This window comes from Vulpes lagopus, chromosome 1, assembly GCF_018345385.1.
Source record: "Vulpes lagopus strain Blue_001 chromosome 1, ASM1834538v1, whole genome shotgun sequence".
Taxonomy (NCBI): Eukaryota; Metazoa; Chordata; class Mammalia; order Carnivora; family Canidae; genus Vulpes; species Vulpes lagopus.
Genome location: NC_054824.1, coordinates 111,499,162 through 111,520,644, shown reverse-complemented (window position 1 = coordinate 111,520,644; position 21,483 = coordinate 111,499,162). Strand labels below are relative to the sequence as shown.

The window sequence follows — 21,483 nt, the reverse complement described above, 5'->3', positions numbered from 1 at the left end:
CACTAATTTTGGTGAAATCCAGAATTTCTAATAGTGTAGGTGACCCAGTTTCATAGAACAGATGGCACGAGAATCCTTCTATTCCCTCTTTGATATCTATGTACTTGATAATTGCACTCATGTCTTAGATGGTCTCAGTAGTGTTTAAATGCTTTAAGATGGGCCCTGCACACTAGTAATGAGGCCAAGATCATAATGCAGTGGGGTGTGCTAAGGTACGATGGGAAGAGTGGTGGCCACTCTGGGAATTACACCTTCCAAGAATGCCTAGCCCTAAGACCAGAGCCCTACCAGGTTGTGGTGTCTCCACAAAGAAAGACCCAAATGATTCATTTAGGGGAAGTTTAGAAGGTCAGTCCACAATGGAGGGCATTTAATTATGTTCATCCCAAAAGGTACAAAACTGAGAGAATGAGAAGAGGCACAGGGGGGAAACTAATTAATGTTCCATTTATTTTAGTATAAAGAACAGAACTTCCTGCTGGAATAGCTAAAAGCTCAATGGATTCAGTATCCCGTTTTATGAGCTTGGCAGTTGCCAGCAAGCAAACCTGATGTGGAAATTTCCCAGTTTATTTGTGACTGTTATAATAAGATGGGAACATATGAATGGCTAATTTCAAAGCAAATCCAAATGAAAAACAAAATCATAAAATCAACTTACCACTCTTTTTTATTTTGTCTTGTGTCTTTAGCCACCTTGTAGTGATACAGGTCCCATTTCAGCAACAGCAACATAGCTACACACTTGTGTACCACCTTTCATACCATGCATCCCCAGGTGCTTTGTGATGCAGATAGAACTGAGGTTTCAGATAACAGGCCCAGCTAACCAAGTGTCCTTGAACTAAATTTCCCTTGGAGCTGAATCTCTGAGAGAGAGAGAGAGAGAGAGGAAAAGAAAAGAAAAGAAAGAAAAGAAAAGAAAAAAGAAAAGAAAAGAAAAGAAAAGAAAAGAAAAGAAAAGAAAAGAAAAGAAAAGGAAAGAAAAGAAAAGAAAAGAGAAAGAATAACCATAGCTGAAGTCCCTATTGATAAACAATCTGGTAATTTTTAAAAAATGAGCATACACTTTTTTAATAATCTTTAATTCTGTATACCTGAAATCAATTTTGATTTAACATTCTCATTTTTAAGGGAAGTTAACATATTTTATGTGACACATCCTTAATCACAAAACAGCTAAAGGGATTCAGCATTATAATGAGCTAACCTGTAGCATGTGGAACTCTTAATCTAATAGCACCTTCCTTCCTGCATAAGATATTTTTTAATAGCTACAATTTCTGCAGTTCATTAATCTAATTTGCTAGGAGTCTTCCATTAAAATATAGCCTCTTTAGGCTTTTTGACCAAATTTTGACATTAGTTTTGTAGTACAATTTGGTTGACTTGTTCAGGAAATTTAAACAAGAAAATGTGTCGAATACAAATAAGACTTAGTTAGTCATTACTTAGTTCATGGGGAATGAAGAGCAATTATGATACTATTTTAACCTCCTTTTTGTTTTTGAGTGCTTATATTAAACACTCCCATCCCAAGGTGATGGAAGAATTGAGGCCTTGACCTCTGAGCACCTACAGATAGAAAACTTAACTATCAAAGGAAAGCACAGACAAAAGACTACCTGTAATTATTCACACGGTATTATTGCTTATGCCCTGTTTCCTTTTTCTCCTCTTTTCTCCTGATATGTACCTTCTTAAAAGTGCCAATAAATGGTAAGTTCCCCCATTCGCCCATGGAAAAGGTGTGAAGGGAATGAATGGGAGTGTGTGTCTTATCTGTAGATTCTGACAAAGCCAGCTGGTTCTGCTGTGTGTCGGCCTGCATGTTAGCTCTTGTAGAACATTCCATGTGTGATGTGCTGGTCCCCAGTCTTCTGTCAAGCTTTCTGACACTGGAGCATGCGAGTGATTCATCAGACCCAGTCTGTTTCCTAGTTCTGCTTTCCTTGGAGTTCATGTGTTGAGCCCACATTTTCATTGCTAGCTTTATAAGCCAACCCATTTTGTGCACTTTTCTTTTGCTCACAGAACATTTGTACAGAGTTTATTTACTTCATCATACAAACTAGTTAACCAATCTTTGGAAGGATACAAGGCTGGTTTGGGGCCAGGCCTTGGTGAAGTTTCAGACTGAAACTTCTATAAACTGGAGTGCCCAAAGGCTAAAGAGTTCTTACTGACTAGCTTTGTGAAACCAATATATCGTTTGGACTGCTTTGTAAAAAAAACAAAGATTTCTGCCTCATTCCTATCAGTATTGCCAATCCTATTCAAATTTCTAAACATTTTAACTTTTCTTTTTTTGCTGAGCCACCGTAGGGATTATTGAAGCTGTAGGTGGAGGGGGTTTCAGCAGCAGCTTCTTAGCATTCTCAGTGACCCCCACATAGCCCATGGTCCCCCTCACTTCCATCATGGCCTTCTTTTCCTTAGACGAAAGCCACACGATGGCCAGCGACACCAGCAGCTTGGTGCAGTCGCACACTTACAAGAAGAGGGAGCCGGCTGATGTGCCCTACCAGACTGGGCAGCTCCACCCTGCCATCAGGGTGGCAGACCTGCTTCAACACATCACGCAAATGAAGTGTGCTGAGAGCTATGGCTTCAAGGAGGAGTACGAGGTGAGCACAAGCGCCGCACCACAGCTCCTTCTCTGCCATCCTGGACGTGATGCCAGGGACGGGCTCCCAGCTCCTGCAGCTGACCGCCGGGACCCGGGAGGGCTGCCAGAAAGGGACCAGGCATGTCATCCTGGGGTCTGTTCCCATCTGGCCATGAGATTTATTACCGGGAAGGTAACGTGCATAAAATGGAAAAAGGAGGCCCAATTCACCTTTTCCATTATTCCTCATAAATATGCAATGAAACAGAGGCCTACCAGGCTCTTTCCTCACTCATGATTATGCTTCTTGGCTTTTTCTGTAATTATGATGTTAAATCCTAATAGTGTTGTGGTAGTTATCCAGGAAGAAACTGTCCACTTAAAGCAATTACAGACCAACCAGTGATGTCATGTGGTGGAGATTAGTTCCCTGTAAAGGGGCTGGCTAGTGTCACGGCTGTGACAGCTGTTGTCCTGCCAGCCCAGAGAGAGTGCGGCTATACCGGGATCTAGGGTGGGCAGCTCTCTGGGGCATTTCCAGCACAGCAGTATTTTCTCACCTTTTCTAAAATGTAGGGCTCACTTTACCACCTCAGTCATTAGCTAATTCTGTTGGAAAGTCGTTCAAGAACTGGAGAGAATTAACTGATTTGAAGAAGTCTGATTCAAAGAAGTGTACCATCACTTGAGTGTGTGCATATGGGCGAAGCCAGTGAAGGGGAGGAAGCGAGCAGGGCTGGACTTCTTTTTTTACCTTATTTTTTTTTTCTTTTTTTACCTTATTAAATAAAATTAGTTCACACTCATTGATGATGAAAAAGTATCAGCTTGTGTACAGTAAAAACAAGATTATATAGATGTATAGCTCTTGACATTTTAGAGTGTGTCTCTAGCACTACATCTACCTAACCAGCTCATGATTGGGAAACATTTTGTCTGGAATTAAGAGTATTTTAGGGGGTGCCTGGGAGCTCAGGTGTTGAGCATCTGCCTTCAGCTCAGGTCATGATTCCCTGCTTGTCAGGGAACCTGCTTCTCCCTCTCCCTCTGCCTGCTGCTCTGCTGTCTTGGGCTCGCTCTCTTTCTCTTTCTCTTTCTCTCTTTCTCTCACTCTGTCAAATAAATGAATAAAAATCTTTATTTAAAAAAAAATATTTTAGGGCAGCCCGGGTGGCCCAGCGGTTTAGCGTCACCTTCAGCCCAGGGTGTGATCCCAGAGACCCAGGATCGAGTCCCGCGTCGGGTTCCCTGCGCGGAGCCTGCTTCTCCCTCTGCCTGTGTCTGTGCCTCTCTCTCTCTGTGTATGTCTCTCATGAATAAATAAATAAAATCTTTAAAAAAATAAAATATAAAAAAAGTATTTTAAAGACGAGTTCCTACCACCTCCATAACCTACGAGTTTCAAACTCTGCTTATTTCAAACTCTGCTTCTTTCTCCTCTCGGGGACACTCATGATACTTCATTTCATGCCCCAGATGCTGCATTGTCTTGGGTTTAGCTCCGTTTCTGAGCCGAATCACCAAAGAGTTCATTACAGCAGTCAGAGCTGCAGCACAGCTATGCCTCTTTTAAGTCTGGGTCTTTAGGCCAGCGGAGACATGCTCTGCTCGGCTGACCGGAGCGTCCTCCTGTGTTGCCTATAACCTCGGCTCAGAAGGCTGCTGCGCCAAGGAAACTAAGGCCTCTAGGGTTGGATTTCAGTCCAGGCAATATTTTCAGATGAAGTTCTGCATTTTAACAACCCCCAACTTCTTAGATCTACTGTTAGCAATTTAGCTTGTAATTTGGTGAAACTGACTGCCTCTGCATATCTCCTCATGCACTTTTAAAGGCTAGCTTAGGAATTAATAGGATTAAGAGTAAGACTTCCAAAAGCATTAATATCTTATGAAAGACAAAATTAGGTTAGTGAGAAAATATAAGCCTAATGAATAGAAATGATGTCTTAGTTCTATCCAATATTCTGAATGCAGATATTGCTCAAATGTTTATTAAAGATGTTCATGTCAAAGAGATTAGTTATAGGCTCAAAGAACAATTCATAAAATCACCTGAGTCCAATTTTTCATGGACTATGTAAAAATACCTTGAGACTTCCTATAACACACTATAGATGATGCATATTTGAAAGCATACCCAAAAATCATTTCCCATTCATATCTCCTGAAGAAATATGATTTATAAGTACAAACTAAAACAGTTTATATTCATTTGAAGCATATTCTAATTGATGATTTATTAAGGGTTATTACACTGAAATAAAATGTATTAATTAATTATGTTTCAAAAAAACTCTTTTTTTCATCCTAGCTGTTCAGTGGATCAGAGAAGACTATAATATATACATATACCAATATCACATTGCACACCTAAAACTGACAAAATGTTACATGTCAGTTATATCTCAGTAAACTGGTGGTGTAAGTGCTTTTAAACACCAAAACCGTTATCAGTTTGTTGTTTTTTTTAAAGAGGAAAAGAAGAAGAAAGGAAAAAAAAACTTAAAAAGAACATGTGCTAGAAAGGAAAGCAGGAACAAACAGGAAGGTTAAGAGGAGAATTATGAAATGGAAGATTTTGTAGGGATTAATCCTAGTGCTCCACACACAGCCCTATGAACCTGGCAGCTAAGTGTGCATCCTTTCATTTAATCCACACTGGAAGTCAGGAGTGCCCTGACTGGTGTGGTGTGAATCTTGTGGTGGTTTGGGATATGGACTCTGATCCCAGACTGCCCATATTCCAGCTTAGCCCTGCATCTTCTATGCTGTGTGACCTTGGGCAAGGTACCTAACCTCTCTGGGCCTAAGTTTCCTCATCTGTAAAATGGAATACCTATAGTGTCCACCTCATAAGCTTGTTGTGGAGATAAACTCATTTAGCATCATAAGTGCTAGAATTGAATCTGGCATTTAGTTGAAGTGTTAACTAAGTAAAAGAGGAAAATACTTATGATAAGATCCAAGAGAAAAGTTCACACCATGTTCTTTTTGGGGGGACTGTGTCACCTTGTGGTTTCAGTACATCTCTGTCATTTCTTGTTCAGCACTCTGAGGATAGAGTGAGCCAGTCATTTTATGGCTCCATACATTTTTGCTTCATCTAAAACACTCGATGGTTTCCTTGCCATGCACCTATCATCAAAAGTTCCCATTAATAAGTAACTTAAATGGGTAGATACATTTGATTCTGTGGACAAGGAGTTTGAGAAAATAAGTATTTCAAGATATATTCTGTCCCCTTTTATTTCTAAAAGAATATTTTCATATAGAAATTAGGAAAGTCCTAGGGAATGTTGTGACAGTCGACCACCAAATACTGTTTATTTCTTAAAAAGGTTCTAGGGTGTCTTGGCAACAAAAGATGGAGGAGAGGTAGTTAATTTAACAAGTTGCTATGCCCATTAGTCCACCAGTGTGTACTAAAATACATGCTCAGAGTCTGACACTGCTGGGTACTGGGGAATGCAGAGAACTTTCTGCCCTGCCCTCAACCTCAGAAAGCTCGCCCCACTAGAGGAAGCAGCCGTACAGGGACTACAACATGCCTGTCAAGTTAAACCCCATGCGAGAGATTTGCAGCAGGACTTTCAAGGCCACTGGAGGCATGTTGGGTAGTCTGTGGCACCAGACTGAGCTAGGATGAGCTAGGGAGTTGGCCAGGTCAATGTAGAAAAAGGCAGATTCCAGGTAGATACAAAATCTAGACAATGGGATATACTTAGAAATGGCGGTAGGACGAAGGGTCATGGGTGGTCAGGCTCAGATCACAAAGCATCACACCAAGAAGTTTGAACGTTACTCTGGAAGTCATGGTAACTGAAGAAAGACAGGTAACATGGGTCTCTCCTGTATTTGGATGGAGACTCATACCTGCACTACTTGGCAACCATCTAGTTTTTTAAACATTATGTGTATGAGGCACACAGGAATTGCTTGAAAGACAATACCAGCACCCAGAAACGTAAAGGGGAGAGGGAAACTATTCACTGGAAAGCATAATGTGAACTACATTGCTCCATTCCCATTCAAAAAAAAAAAAAAAAAAAAAAGCTATGGAATGCTTGGCTTCATGACTCACTGAAGCAATGAACGATGTTACATCTCTGAGGATAAAATGTTAAGAAAGTTTCCAGTGAGTGCCTTGACACACCAGGCTCAATCAGTTGGTCTTTCTGGGTTTCTTCAGTCCGTGTATATCAGGAAAAACTAGCCATCTACATTGTAAAATAGTTTTGAAATAGTGACTTTCTCTCTGTTGACACCATTTCAACCAGTCTGTCTTTATCTATTCCAAGACAGAAATGTCTGAAAACTGTCCTAGGCGCTGGAAGGATTCATTACCATTCAAGTAGCTGACAGAAGTGTGTCCAAACAAAAGGGAAAACATGTGGTGGGTACGAGACTGAGTAGCACTGAGTGCAAATTTTATATTTGATTTTGTTCTAACAAGATCGTCATATGGCATATCTCACCAGGGAGATGCAGTAATTTGATTCAAAAGAAACTCAGACATGAATCACAATAAAAAAAGTAAACATGCTGAATTGAACAGAAAATGGCAGGTTGTCATCGGAGAGTGGATCAGGGCTCTCTGGAGAAAGACCCAGCAGAAAGGGCAAGTTTGTTTATGTTGCTGCAGAAGAGGAGGTGTTCTTCCTCCCAGCAAGCAGAGAGCAGTCTATGCTAGCCTCTGGGGGAACAGCTGTGGTTTTACCAAAATTGGGAGAAAGGAGATAGCTGCCCATGAGGAACACAAGTCGGACGGGGCCATCCTGCCCCCAGAGACTTGGGCCTTTGTCCTCTGGAGTCACGGTGACTCTGCTGCTTCTCCCTAAACTGATGGACCCCATCCTAGATGCAGGTGTCTGGGGCCCTGTCCCTTCTCACTGCGCCGGAAGTGGGAGCTACTGGCTGCTGCGTCCTGCCACAGGGAGCCTCAGGGGCGACCCTGCGGGCTTGGAGAGCAAATTCCTCCCCCTCTGGGGTCCCCAAAAGTCTTTCTTTCCTTCTCTATTTTATGACTGAAAGTCCCTCTGGGGATCCAAGCAGAAAAGACGTTGACCTTCCGTAGGACCACAGTCACTTAAATCTGAAAGAACACATTTCGTGATCATTGTAGAATTCAGATAAAAGGACAGCACGTCGAAACTACTCCCAGACAGGGCATCCTGAAAAACACAGATGGCACTGTTTCATTAGCTAATAATATTGCTGTGGGGCACAAAAATTTATTTTCCATTTGCTGGCACTAGAACTTACAACCTAAGTAACTCTTTGCAGCCTGCTCTTGAAAAAAAAATAGTGTGTACATATATATCTAAATATATTTAGAAAAGTATTATTCTCATCCCACTTACTTTTCTCCTGTATATTTCTCAAGGGTACAAGCACTGGTGATTAATTGTATAATTGAACATGGAAACTGTTTTTCAGCTCAATTTAAACTGGGAAATTGAAGATATTATGCCAGAATCTTCGGGCTTAAGTACAACCTATGAAAAAAAAAAAAAAAGTACAACCTATGCATTTTTCTGAAACCCTGATTTTCTTTAAACATGTCCATCTCCTGGTAGCAAAGAAATGGATGGATGTCCATCTCCTGGTAGCAAAGAAAAAGTTCTCCTCTCTCATCCTTCCCCCTCTTTTCTAAGTAAAATAGCCAATTTTGTTAAATGGAGCACCATGTTAACATTGGATGCTTGTGTGCATATTTGACGAAGTTGTAGCAAGTGAAGAAGGAATTATTATTAAAACATCTCAATTGCCCTTCCAAGTCTATTTTTTGCTTACTTGCGTCCTACCTCAGGACACCCAACAAAACTTAAAGATAAACCACCCCCTGAAAGCTGCCTCCACTCTGTGGACCTTGCACTTGTAATTCCTCATTCTGGTTCAGATGCCTTTAGACAAGACAGACCCTTGGATGGGAAGACAGACGTGGATGCTCAGTGGGGACACCCGCAGAGCGTGGGGAGGACAGCTCTCCCCAGGGATGCCCATCTCTCCCCTGCTGGAGGCTAGCTGGCAGAGGGAGAACTGTACATACTTCTAGAAAAGTTTTAAGAATGGCGTGGTGCGCCACAGCATCTTTGTTGAGATCTGAAAACAGAGGAAGGGGCAGGTGGAATTAAAGGTACTTTGTGTTACTTAGCTGATAGAACCATTGCCTGACACAGCTGGTTCCATGCTTCGGCGCGCAATCTGGGGTGGAGGCACCCCCTTCCTGCTCACCTCCAGCCCACACACTTTTCAGATGTGCTTTTCAGTTCCCATTTCATATTCTGAGGCACCAGCTGAGTCAATCAATTGCCACAATCAGTGCAGGTTATTTTCTATTCCACAGGATACAAAACAAACAAAGCACAACCATTGAAAGCTTAAGGATGCGGAGTTAGAAGGAGCGTTGGCAAGCACTGTAAATGCATTAAGAATCACAACAGCTGTGGCTCCAATGGCTCTAGCAGCCAAGTGAGTTTTGACATGTTTCTTCCTTTAATTATTATGGTGATGCTGAGCTGGTCCAGGAGAGAATGATTAAAAAAAAAAAAAAAAAAAAACCCTTCTACCTGAAATTTTGAAGTTGCTCCAGCTATTTGGGGCAAGTCAAGTGCATGTGTTGATACAAACTTTCTTAGTAGATAAAAGTTTCTGCATACTTTTAAATAATGCAATAGAAAGGGTTGATTTGACTGAGTATTTGGTTTATTTTTTTCTGAACTGTGAATATAAAAGTGTCTGTTCTATTTATTGCATGCTCCATGTTGTCCTGCTTGCTTTCAGGACCTCTTATGTGTTAGCTGGCTTAATTCAGTTGCTTTTTGCCCATGCCCCTGATAATATCACGTACAAGCTCAAACTTCAGAAAATTTGGTTGAAGATTGTTACTTCCTACAACACTATGTCTTCTCTCTGATGAGAGTTGATGGCGGTAGACATTTACCAGTTTGTTTGAAGCGCCTCTGGTCAGCTGTCTGGTTTCCATTTGGATGCTGGTTGTTAGAATTTTCTACCCTGGGAGAAGTTGAGTACTTTTCCCACTTGTTAACATGCTTTTAGTGTCGGATGGCATTAGTCATAGGACCTGGCCCAGAGGGACTGTAAATGTGCCTGTGTCCTAGCTCTCGCTGACCTCGTGTGTTTGGGATCAGTTGGATGATGTTGCCACCCACGAAATTGTTCTAGCAAGCCTCAGCAAGGCCATCATTGCCACCTCCCTCACCCTTACCACCCCATCAGCAGCTTACAAGTCCAGAATGTTCACCCTCCTGATCATTCCCAGTTCCATCCCTATGAATCCTCTCTGACCCCACTGCCTGGTCCTCTCACCTTTCCTGAACCATCATGACAGTACCAACTTACCTCTCCACACTTCATGTCCTGTCTTCTTCTCCACTCTGCAATCAATTTTCTTTGTAAAACATAGATGTTATCACATTTGATGCTCAAAACCCTGCTGTGGATTCCTTCCAAAACTAAGAAACTCCTTAGCATAGTATACTCAGACCTCCATGACTTGACTCTGGCCTGCCCTTCAGGCTTGATTTGTGACTGCGGCCACCTTCTACCATGTGCCTTATACTCATCTCTCATGCCCCAAGAATCTTCATGTCTCTGGCAGTTCTTCACCTTGTGACCTCTGCCTACACTGACTTCCAGCTCCCTCTTCATGTGACTGATTCTGTTAGACCCAACTCAGATGTTACCTCCTCCAAGAGCGTTCCCGGTTCTCCCATCAGAGACAACCTGGCCCTCCACAGTCTCATGGCTCTGAGTTCAAGTAACATAGTAGGCAACACATCAATTGGTAATACAGCAGGCAGTATCTTAACTGATAATATGGTAGGCTATCTATTAATTGGCTCATTCAATAGATGTTTGACAAACACTACTAAATAGAAGTTACTTTATATTTGCTCACTTAATTCCCGTGTATTTAAACACATATACCCTTAGAAGGGAAGATGAAATTAAAGATGGATAGAACTACAACAAAATACTCGCCATGATGTAAACCATCAAACAGGATCAAGTGAGTTAGCAACAGCCAATGAGAAAAAACTGTGCTGACCAAGTTGGACCTTACCAATAACCGATCGTATTAAACTGGTACTAATGGATGTGGGTCTAGCTAATCATTCTACTCACTGAATGCCAACCATGTGTTTGAAAATTTTAGGATCATATTTGTAAACCACGTTTGCTTTAAAATTCTTATTTAATTTCAATAGAAATAATGTAAAATTATTTAGGTGAGGCTTTTTAACATGCGTGTTCCGAGAGAGAAACTATATGTCATCATCATACACAGTTTGAAAGCTCATAAAAGTAATTTGTGCTGCCGTGGACATATTTCAGCAGGGAGCAAGGTTTGGAGGAGCTGACTTTTCATAAAGTCTTAATTGGCTCTGAGAGTTTTGATCATGATATTGATGGTACCTACTTCTGTCTAACACCTAATGTGTTCAGCACTGTACAGAGACACACATGCACGCGCATGCATGCACAGGGATATTTCTAACCACAAAGCTAGTACATCATTATCATGCCCATTTACAGACAAGGAAATGATGCCAAATTTAAGTAACTTCCCCAAGGCCATCCCGCCGTCAAGTGGTAGGATTTATCCCATCTCTGTTGACTCTAAAGCCCATGTTCTTTCCATTATGCCGTCACTGCTGCATGCAACACCACAGAGCTACAAACCTATGGAAATTAACCTTGTGTTTTATTGATTTGACTTGTGATTTCATGGCAGGAGTGTTATTTTTCCTCTCTGTGTTTTTGTTTGCTGTGAAGTGTTCTGTCCTTTGGCAGAGGACCCATCCAGCCCTGGGGTCCCCGCATCAGTGCCAACTCTGTGTTTCCTCATCTCGGCAGAAGCAGATGCTGCCCATTAATCTCGCTCGGTGCCCCAGCTCTGAGAGTGAGGTCACTCCAACATTGCCCCTCTCCTGCTCTAGTTTTTCATTGTTGAGAAATATAGGAAACTCATTCTGCAGATATCAGGCAGCCGGGCTCAGTGGAAACCCACCAGGACCAATGATAAGCTAAAACCAAACAATATCTCTGGAGATCATGGATTTTATATGCTGTTTCCCTGGATTATTACTGCCATCCAACCCAGTAGAGGTAGGAAGGGAGGGAGAAAATGAATATGTAAACTTGAGTTGTGTGTGAAAGCCCAAGGTTTTCTGAAAGATCTTTTCTGGAAGATGTTGAATCTCTTGTTAATGAGATGATACAGCACAAGGATGACAGTGTTGTTAACTGGCTGTATGACCTCCAGGCAGAACCAAGATAACACCTTTAAGCTTTGACTACATAATATGAAAAGTCAATCATTTTTTTCCAAACAGTAGTGCTATATGGTAGAAAGCACAATAGATTTCCAGTCAGAGGATATGGGTCCCAAGCCTTTGACCTGTCACCTTACTGAAGAGTCAGCTGAGACCTCATGCTGGAACTTCCAGCAAATGACTCAACTTCCCTGAAGCAACTCAATCAGTTGTGAAGACCAAGTCCTCACTATATGTCTCTGACATCAGTAGTGCCATCACTCAGGGATGCCAGACTTCTAGTTTGGTTGACATATTTCCATGGGTGGAATGTTTTCCAGTGGGCAGCACTGACTGGCAGCCTAAGAGCCACAGCTGGCAGTCACTGCTGTGTAGAGTGCCATTGCTCAGGATCCACAGGCAGTTCTCTGGCTCTCCCCTGCCAATTGTGAATTTATTCAGCATTTCTGAATGAGATGGTTTCCATCCCAACAGGACATTTCTATCTTTTCCTCCCCTCCGTTCCTCCAACTCAACCCCTTCTCACTCTTCTAACCCCACCCCATTTCCAAAAACTGAGAACTTTGAATTGAGAGGATATGGTAACAATTTTAGTACACTTTTCTGTCAAGCCCTTACATTGTCTGAAATGTGTTCATGATCATAATTCCAATATATCTTTAATCCCCACTGTCCCAGTTTTTTAAGGATCATGGATAATAAGGAAATATATGGATTAAATGTTCTGAATTACTTCATTTATTTCACATTTCACATTGTTTCATTTCACATTATCATTCCATGTATTATTCAGACCAAAATAATATTGAATCAGAGCCCATAATTTTTTTGACTTGCCATATCACTGAAAAGAAAGCAGATGTGCTAACTTTTCCAATTTCTTCTTTTGCATCTTTTGAAATAAAAGTGATTTGACATCCATGTTGGAATTTGCCCATGTTACTCAGTATCTTACACTTTTAAAATTTTTTCTCACCCTCTTTATTGCTGCCCTTTAGCGATACCTTTTATCTGTTTACTTTTAGGAAATTATATGAAAGATACTGAATGGTTATAATGTCTTCATTGTTAATTATAAATATACAGCGTATGTTTTTATATATATTGTATTTATGTACTTTAGGTAATTATGCATTTGAGTTCTTTACCAATTTTATAGCCAAAGTATTTCACTTGGCTGATTACTACGTGTATTTTAAGCCTATTTCTCAAAACATGAAAAGAATGTACTATAAATCCAATTAACATAATCTATCTGCCTAAAGAGAAAGCTTGCTTTTATTTTTTCTCTATTTTAATGGTGAAAATAGTTGTAGGATACAGAGTAACAAAATACGTTTTGAAAGGTTTCCAAGTCCAGATTTTATTGCTGTTTTCCTTTAGAAGCAACACAAGGGCACCTGGATGGCTCAGGTGGTTGAGCGTCCAACTCTTCATTTTGGCTCAAGCCATTATCTCAGGGTCCTGGGATGAGCTCTGCATCCGGCTCAGTGGGAAATTTGCTTTAGGATTCTCTCTCTCTCCCTCTCTTTCTGCCCCTCCCTGCACACATTCACGCTCTCTCGCTCTCTCGATCTCTCTCTCAAATAAATAAATAAATAAATAAATAAATAAATAAATGCAACACATACTTTTTGAAAGAAATTTGGAAATTTTAAGAAAATTGTAAAGAAAGAGACAATAGCGCTCACCCATAAACCCACCATCAATATTTAGTCCTTTTCTGCACACTGAGTATTTTAATGCATTAAAATCATTATATAGTTTCATACTGTGTTTTCCCACTTAATATTGTACCACAAATGTTTCCAAAGTCTTTGTCTTGAACACTGCTATGATTAATTCCTTGGGTTTATGTCCATTGTCTTTTTTTTTTAAGATTTTATTTATTCGTAGAAACAGAGAGAGAGAGAGAGAGAGAGAGAGAGAGAGGCAGAGACACAGGCAGAGGGAGAAGCAGGCTCCATGCAGGGAGCCCAACGTGGGACCCAATCCTGTGGTGTCTCCAGGATCACTCCCCAGGCCACAGGCGGCGCCAAACCGCTGCACCACTGGGGCTGCCCCAGTCCATTGTTTTCTACAGGTAGATTTCAAGAGGTGGAATCACTGGTTCAAAGTGTATGAGGAGCTTAAGGTTCTTCATGCATATTAACACCTTGCTTTCCAGAAAGATTATACCAATCACACTCATCATGAGCAGTCTCCATGAGAATGCTTTCTTCAACACACCCATGCTGCAATGAATGATAGTCCATTTTTATTTTTAATCCTTGCTGGTTTGAGAGGTGGAGAAAGAGTATCTCATTATTGTTCCATCTAAAACCAGATAGGTCTTTGTATGTTTACTGGCCTTGTGAAAATTTTTTCTAGTGAACTATTCATGTCCTTTGCCTCTTTTTCTCACTAGGCGTTAAGGTCTCTTCCTGACTTGTAGGAGCTCTTCTATGGCCTCCTTTGTTCTTCTGTAGAAATGTATTGGCAGTCCTTAGGCTTTGTGCTTCCAGGATCCACACATCATGTTGTCCCTAGAAAATGTGGACATTTTATACAGTTGCCTTTATGAAAAACTGTGTAATTTCGTTTTGAATTGCTTGACCTCTTGGCAATATTATATTTTCCTATTTGTTAATATGATTTATGTCTCTATCTATTTGGATCTTCCTTTATATTTTTTAGTAAAGTTTCAAAAAGTTCTCCATAAAATCCTGTACATCTTTTAGCTATGTGTAGTTTTTTTGTTATGGCAATAGCATCTTTTAAAGTTACATTTTCTTGGGCAACTGGGTGGCACAGCTGCTTAACCACACAACTCTTGATTTCACCTCAGGGCATGATCTCAGGTCGTGATCTCAGAGTGATGATCTCATGGTCCTGGGATCAAGCCCCACGTCAGGCTCCCTGCTCAATGTGGGGAGTCTGCTTCTCCCTCTCCCTCTGCCCCTCCCCCCATTCATTATTTCTCACTCTCTCTCAAATAAATAAATAAAATCTTTAATAAAGTTACATTTTCTTTATTGCAAGTATATAGAATATACACATAAATAGAAAGATGTGTGTATGTATATATGTGGGTGTGTATATGTTTATGCGCACATACACACACATACTATTACCTTTTGTATTTTGCTTCTATGTCCAGAAATACTTTCCAACTATCCTTATTTCAATGATTTGTCTGTAGATTTTTCTAGAGTTTTCTGTGGAGAAATCATGTCTATTCTCATTAGTGACTATTTGTTTCTTCATCGTATCCATTTATTCTTATTTTATAAAGATAACTAGAACATTCAGTACAACATTGAATAAAACTTAGGTTGGTAAGCATCATTGTCTTGGTCCTGATTTTAAGAGAAAATTCTTTTAATGATTAATAATTAGTTGGGATTAGGCTGGTGATACTTCCTTCCATCCCTGGTTTACTGATATTATTTACCATGGCTAGATATTGAATTTGATAGAATGCTCTTTCAGCATTTATTGTTATATAAAATAATTACTTGATTTAATATGTTAGCATGATGAGTTCACTAATATAACTAATATTCTAATACTAAACCGACTCTTCATTCCTGGAATAAACCTGACTTGGTCATGACACATATTAAACATTGCTGAATACTGTTCACTAATGATTTTTGCATTTATGTCATAAATGAGACTAGTCCCTTAATTATCCTTCTATTTTCCTTTTTTACATTTTAGAATGAAAAGTATATGTACTTTTTTAAATCAATGGGATAGCACTCTGTATTTTTTTTCTTTTGTAAGATTCAAATTATCTTTGGAAGTAGCCTGTGGCAGTGACTAAATCTGGCAATTTCCTCCTGTTAAAATTTTTAATTACTAGTTTTTCAATAGTCCCAGTTAATATTTTCATAGGAATTTGTGCATTTTGTCTAACTTTGTTATGTAGGCACATATGTGTTAATATTTTATTATCTTTCTAATTTATCTGTACTCAGTTTCCTTTTTTTCTTTTTTCATTATTAATGATGTTTATTTGCAACTTCTGTCTTTCTCATTTCTTGAATATTCTTGCCAGAGGTTTTTTAATTTTATTATTCACCTTTTCAGAGAAATAACCTTTGGCTTTGTTGATTTTGAATATTGCATTTTTAAAGATTCCTTCTATTCCCACTCTTTATTAATTTTCTTCTACTTTTTTTTAGTTTCTTTTTTTAAATTCTTAAGTGGGGTGCTAACCACATTAACTTTAAAGCTTTCTTTTTTCTAATGTAAATATTTATTTACTCTTCATTCTTTCTCTCCATAAGAGTGAGTATGGTTATCATTGATTTTTGAGTGTTTAATTTTGTGATTTTCATCATCATTTCTTCTTTGACCATAAGTTACCTAGAGCATGTGAGTGTGTATTTTATTTATCAGTGCATAGGAAAGTTTTATATTGCCTTCTTATTAGTGATTCCTAACTTAATTACACTATGAGCAGAGGAAATTCATCGACGTTTGTGTACACTACGTAGAGCCTTACACATGGCTGACTTTCTTAACTATTTTGTGTATTTTAACAACAGTGTTGAGTGCACTGTTCTCTATAGTCTTTAGATAAAGCTTTTTAAAAATTTTGGTGTTTAGAGTTTCTGTATACTAAACTAGCTTTTTGTCCATTTAATCTAACAGTTAGTGAAAGAGACATGTTAAAAGAGGTCATATATTTTCCAGCAAGTTATCAGGGAAAAACAAGTTTAGGATTGTCATCTCTTCCAGATGAATAGAACATTACATCATTAGGCTGCACTGCTATTTCTTTCATAATATTTTTATCTTATAGTTTATTTTGCCTAATTTCAATATAAATATGCCAATTTCCCTCTAATTAGTATTTTCCTATATATATTTTCAACCTCTCTATTTTAGTTGTCACTCATAGATGGATTTTATTATTTCAATGAAGTCTTACACTTTTACCTTTAAACTCTATTAATTTATTCCTTTGAACAGCTCTAATTTGTTGTGAATACTGATATATATGTGAATTCATTTCTATCACCTTATGTTTGTTCTCCTTTTTCTTCTTCTCTCCATTCACTCTTTTCTTTTTGCCTATTTTTAATTAATTATATTTTTGTCCTTCCGCTTTTTTTCCTCTACTAATCTGGAAATTGTATACTCTCTTTAGTTTTATCAGTCACTATAGAAATTTTAGCAATTTTACAATCTAAGATTAATTTAATTGCTTAACCTTATCCTCATAGATATCTTTCTTCCTGTCTAAATATCTCATCATAAGGAAATTCCTGACAATCCAGAATTCCTGGGATTTGTAGCATCTACAAGGTAGTATTTCTTTAATTTGCTCGTTCATGTATCAGCAGGTGTTTACTGTAGACCCTCAAAGCTAGGCCCTGCAATTAAAAAGATGACGAAATATTGGTTTCCATCCTTAAGACCATCTCTTTTTGTTTTCTCTTCTATGAGTACCTAGGAACCCACGCAAGGCTGCATAACTTTCTTATGTCCTAAAATCATGTTTTCCACCTGGTTGTCACATAGTTCCAGTGGTTGTAGGGTTGCAGTGTTGTTGGTAACAACGTCAGCCATGCCTCCCTTGAACCTGGGCCTCTGCTATCCTTTGCTGTCATGTATTTCTTCTTCCATTATTGGAAATGCTTTCTGCCAGAGCCAGTCACTGCATTTCTCTCATCTGAGACCAGACCCCTGACCTCTTTGCCTTCTGGTTTTGCTCCTTGCCTTTCCACATAGAACGTACATATGAAATGGAGTGAACACCCCTGATTTTCTTTTATCAGGAAAGTTCCAGATCTCTCCAGTCTTGATCATTTGTGTGAGCACCTTGCCAGCTCAGTTTTCCTCAATGGTCACAAGGGTTTTGGAAACTGGAGTTATATGTTCCACTCTTTGTGCTCAGTCACCTCTTCTCTTCTGCCTCCCGGGGCTCAACATTCATCTTCTTTCTCGGTGCTGCCCCACAGCCTGGCCCACAGCCAGGCCCACAGTCTCCCACTGCAGCTCCCAGTCCTCTACCTCTTCTTTCTACTTCTCAGGTCCTTGTCTAAAAACTTTCATGTCTAACAAGATCATCCCAGTGGAAACATATCCCCCGTTGTCAGAGGTTAGGGGGAACCAGGAGCTACAGCAGCAATAGCTAGTGGATGTGGGTCTGTCGTTTGTTGTGTTTGTAGTTCAAAGCTGCCTGAATTTAAGAACAATACAACTTGTACTGTAAGTCTGATGAGCAGAAAGGAGGAGAAAATGAAGCTGGATAAGTGATTTAAAATAAAAGGAAAAGTGCTTTGCTCAAGAGCCCTGTATGGTTTGCTCACTTTCCTCCTCCCTTCTGAAATTCCTCTGGATATTCTGTTAGCACATGGTCCTATAAATGTTTCGTTTCAGCACCCAGTGCTTACATGGTGGGGCAGCTGGCCTGCTCCCAACGGGCCTGCAACCATTGTCACTGTGCTCAGAGCACCGATGCTGGCTGCCATTGCTTATTGTCGGGCAGCTCCCTGCTTTGTTGGGGAGTAAATCTTTCACGAGTCTTCAGTGGTTTATGCTTTGTGTACAGTCTTGATGTCCAATTTCCTTGTCCAAATTTTTGTTTATAGCCTGGCACAGGTCTCATTAATATTATTGACCTCCTAACCATTTTAAAGAACATAGGGTAGGTTGGAGAACATGGAATTTGATCTATTTTGCACTAAATAAAAATTTTAAATTTATGTGTTTGAGTTCTAGCCACGATTACTGCTTTGGTCAGATAACTTTGGTGCTCTTAAAAAATGCCAGTATTTGACATCAGCATTCTCATAAAATAAATAAATGATTCTTCATAATTGATTTTCCAAAGCTTTTCCCATGTGATTTTTTTCAATAGTTTTCCCTCCAAAATTGTTTGAGTAGTGGCTGTCATGATTCTTATGAACTGGCAATTATGTCAAAACAATTTAATCAGTGCTTGAGCTGTGCTGGCATTGCTCGCGGAAGACCATTTTTCAGTATGACATTCCTCTAAGCATTTGTTAAATAATTAGACCTATAAACATTTTTCCCACAAGGACCCTCAGAAGTACCATTAGACATTCAGAGCCTTGGAGACAGATTCTGGATACCTCTGTAAGTGCCAGAACACCCTGTTAAGAAAGGTTAGAAAACTCAGAGCAAGGGTAGATGATAGTTTAGAAGTTCTCTGTCCTCAGGGAGCATTCCTGCAAGAGCTTGCATACATAACTAATCAAGGAAGAACACACTGGGATTTTGACTGACATCAGATGCCGTTCTAACATCTCATGTTGAAGGCTTACTAGTGGGGTCTCCCCTTAATTTATGGGACACGTGATTATCCTTCAGCCCACAATCATTGTGGAAAGCATGTTTTTTCTGCAGTTTGCAACTGGTAGAAGCTATAAGAGTGACTACATAAAAAATTAGTAGTAGATTTTAAAACTGTGATTAAATGGATAATACAAATCGGAGCATCCTCTTTCAGATATGTCCATTTGATTTATGAAGAGGTTAATAATAGGATTGTAATGGTTCCAAGAGTGTCTCTTGTGTTCAGACTTTTGCAGAAAAGCAAATATGAAAGCAGGTAGGTAGAGAAATGACTCTGATGTTTAGGCAAGGGATGAATGAAGGCAGAATGTCTTAAAATCTCAAGCCGTCTCCCAGCATCCTCTGGCATTGTGCTCTGGTTGCCATTGGTGCACCTCTTAAACCCTCCAACTCCTCATTTAGCGAAGGGGATTAATGTCTCCTTCAAAGGACTGTCGTGAGAATGGAATTTTGTGTACACACTTCAATGCATGCATAAATAGATTTTTTTTACTATGTTTCAAATTGGGTCCTTCCATTCTTTTTTTATATAAATTTATTTTTTATTGGTGTTCAATTTGCCAACATATAGAATAACACCCAGTGCTCATCCCGTCAAGTGCCCACCTCAGTGCCCGTCACCCAGTCACCCCCACCCCCTGCCCACCTCCCCTTCCACCACCCCTAGTTTGTTTCCCAGAGTTAGAAGTCTTTCATGTTCTGTCTCCCTTTCTGATATTTCCCACTCATATTTTCTCCTTTCCCCTTTATTCCCTTTCACTATTTTTTATATTCCCCAAATGAATGAGACCATATAATGTTTGTCCTTCTCCGATTGACGTATTTCACTCAGCATTCCATTCTTGGGTCACTGCGAGAGCTACCTGGTCACGATCTCTAATTGAATCAGTTATTACACCACCATCAGGCTTTGCTGTCTTGAATAATATTTCACCCACCGAAATATACATTCCCTTGTGCTTAGAAACCTCCAGTGTGGGGGATCCCTGGGTGGCGCAGCGGTTTGGCGCCTGCCTTTGGCCCAGGGCACGATCCTGGAGACCCGGGATCGAATCCCACGTTGGGCTCCCGGTGCATGGAACCTGCTTCTCTCTCTGCCTCTCTCTCTCTCTCTCTCTCTCTCTCTCTCTCTCTCTCTGTGGCTATCATAAAAAAAAAAAATTAAAAAAAAAAGAAACCTCCCGTGTGTGGGAGGTTATGACTGGGTGGTTATGACCTCCTATCAGTAAGCTTTGCTGCACCTCTCCATATAGCCTTTTGTTCTGTAGTAAAAATCTTTCACTCAGGTCAGATCATCCCCTCCCTCACCCTCACTCACTGTCATAGCTCCATCTTCGTAGCTGGCATTGCTTGCCTCTGCTTGGAACCCACTTCTGAATCCCTTCTCCCCTTCCATGTTCTTCCGGTTGGTTCTCCTAGGACCATCTCTGGACCATCTCTGTGAAGCCTTCCCTCACTCACCCATCAAGTCCTCATGGATCTCTCCTTTCTCCAAACCTTTACCACACGTGAGAGTCCGGGCCATGTAATTTGGCCTCTGTTTCCTGCTCTATCCTGTTTGCTGTTTCATGAGTGTTATAGCTGAGCTGTGTCTGCCCCAAGGATGAAGCCTTCTCTTCTTTGGTGTGTTTCCACAGTGTCTAGCACTCTGCATAGCACCTTGTATGCACAGTGGTTGAATAATTAGGGTAAGGAACTCTTTACAGAATTGTCCTATGGTATGTCAATGTAGGCCCGAGATGCTGAAGTTTAACAATCTAATCATTATAGTTTCATGGTTTTAAAAATTATTAGAACCAGGTAGTGGTGAACATCTTCATGGTGGTAAAACTAATCAACCCTTTTATCACAATAGCAACTAACATGACCTGAGCATCAACCGTGGGCCAGGCACTGGGCCAAGCATTTCCTCACATAGAACTCTTCACACCCTCCTCACTATGGACATGGGGAATCCAAAGCCTAAAGATTTCTGTCTCATACCTGTGTTGCAAAACTCATGAAAGGTGTGGAATTTGAACCCAGACAGCCGACTATAGAGCCCATGCCACCTTTTGGCTATAGCAAAGAAGTGAAATCTCCTTCACGGTCTCCTTCATACTCTGGACCTGTAAAATCTAAAAGGGTGGAGAAAATGAGACAGTTGTAAAAGGAGTTCTGTTTGCACCAGATATGCAGAATCCTCGGCAACCTTCTTTTAATTGTGAATGGCAGATCACAATTTCCTAAAATATAAACAAATAGCAGAAATGTTGGAAA

At 40.1% G+C, this 21,483-nt stretch overlaps 1 protein-coding gene across 9 annotated transcripts in view; it reads left to right on the top strand.

Annotated features, from left to right (window-relative positions):
• The window catches only part of PTPRM (protein tyrosine phosphatase receptor type M), a 710,086-nt gene that overhangs the window by 567,123 nt on the left and 121,480 nt on the right, over positions 1-21,483 (top strand). For 6 of the 9 annotated variants that reach the window (XM_041721677.1, XM_041721656.1, XM_041774314.1 and 3 more), the window contains 2 exons: positions 1,711-1,722; positions 2,443-2,630. In XM_041721677.1, coding sequence (XP_041577611.1) covers positions 1,711-1,722; positions 2,443-2,630 — 200 coding nt within the window. The remainder of the gene's footprint in view (positions 1-1,710; positions 1,723-2,442; positions 2,631-21,483) is intronic. The other 3 variants (XM_041721685.1, XM_041721667.1, XM_041721635.1) reach the window with 1 other exon arrangement.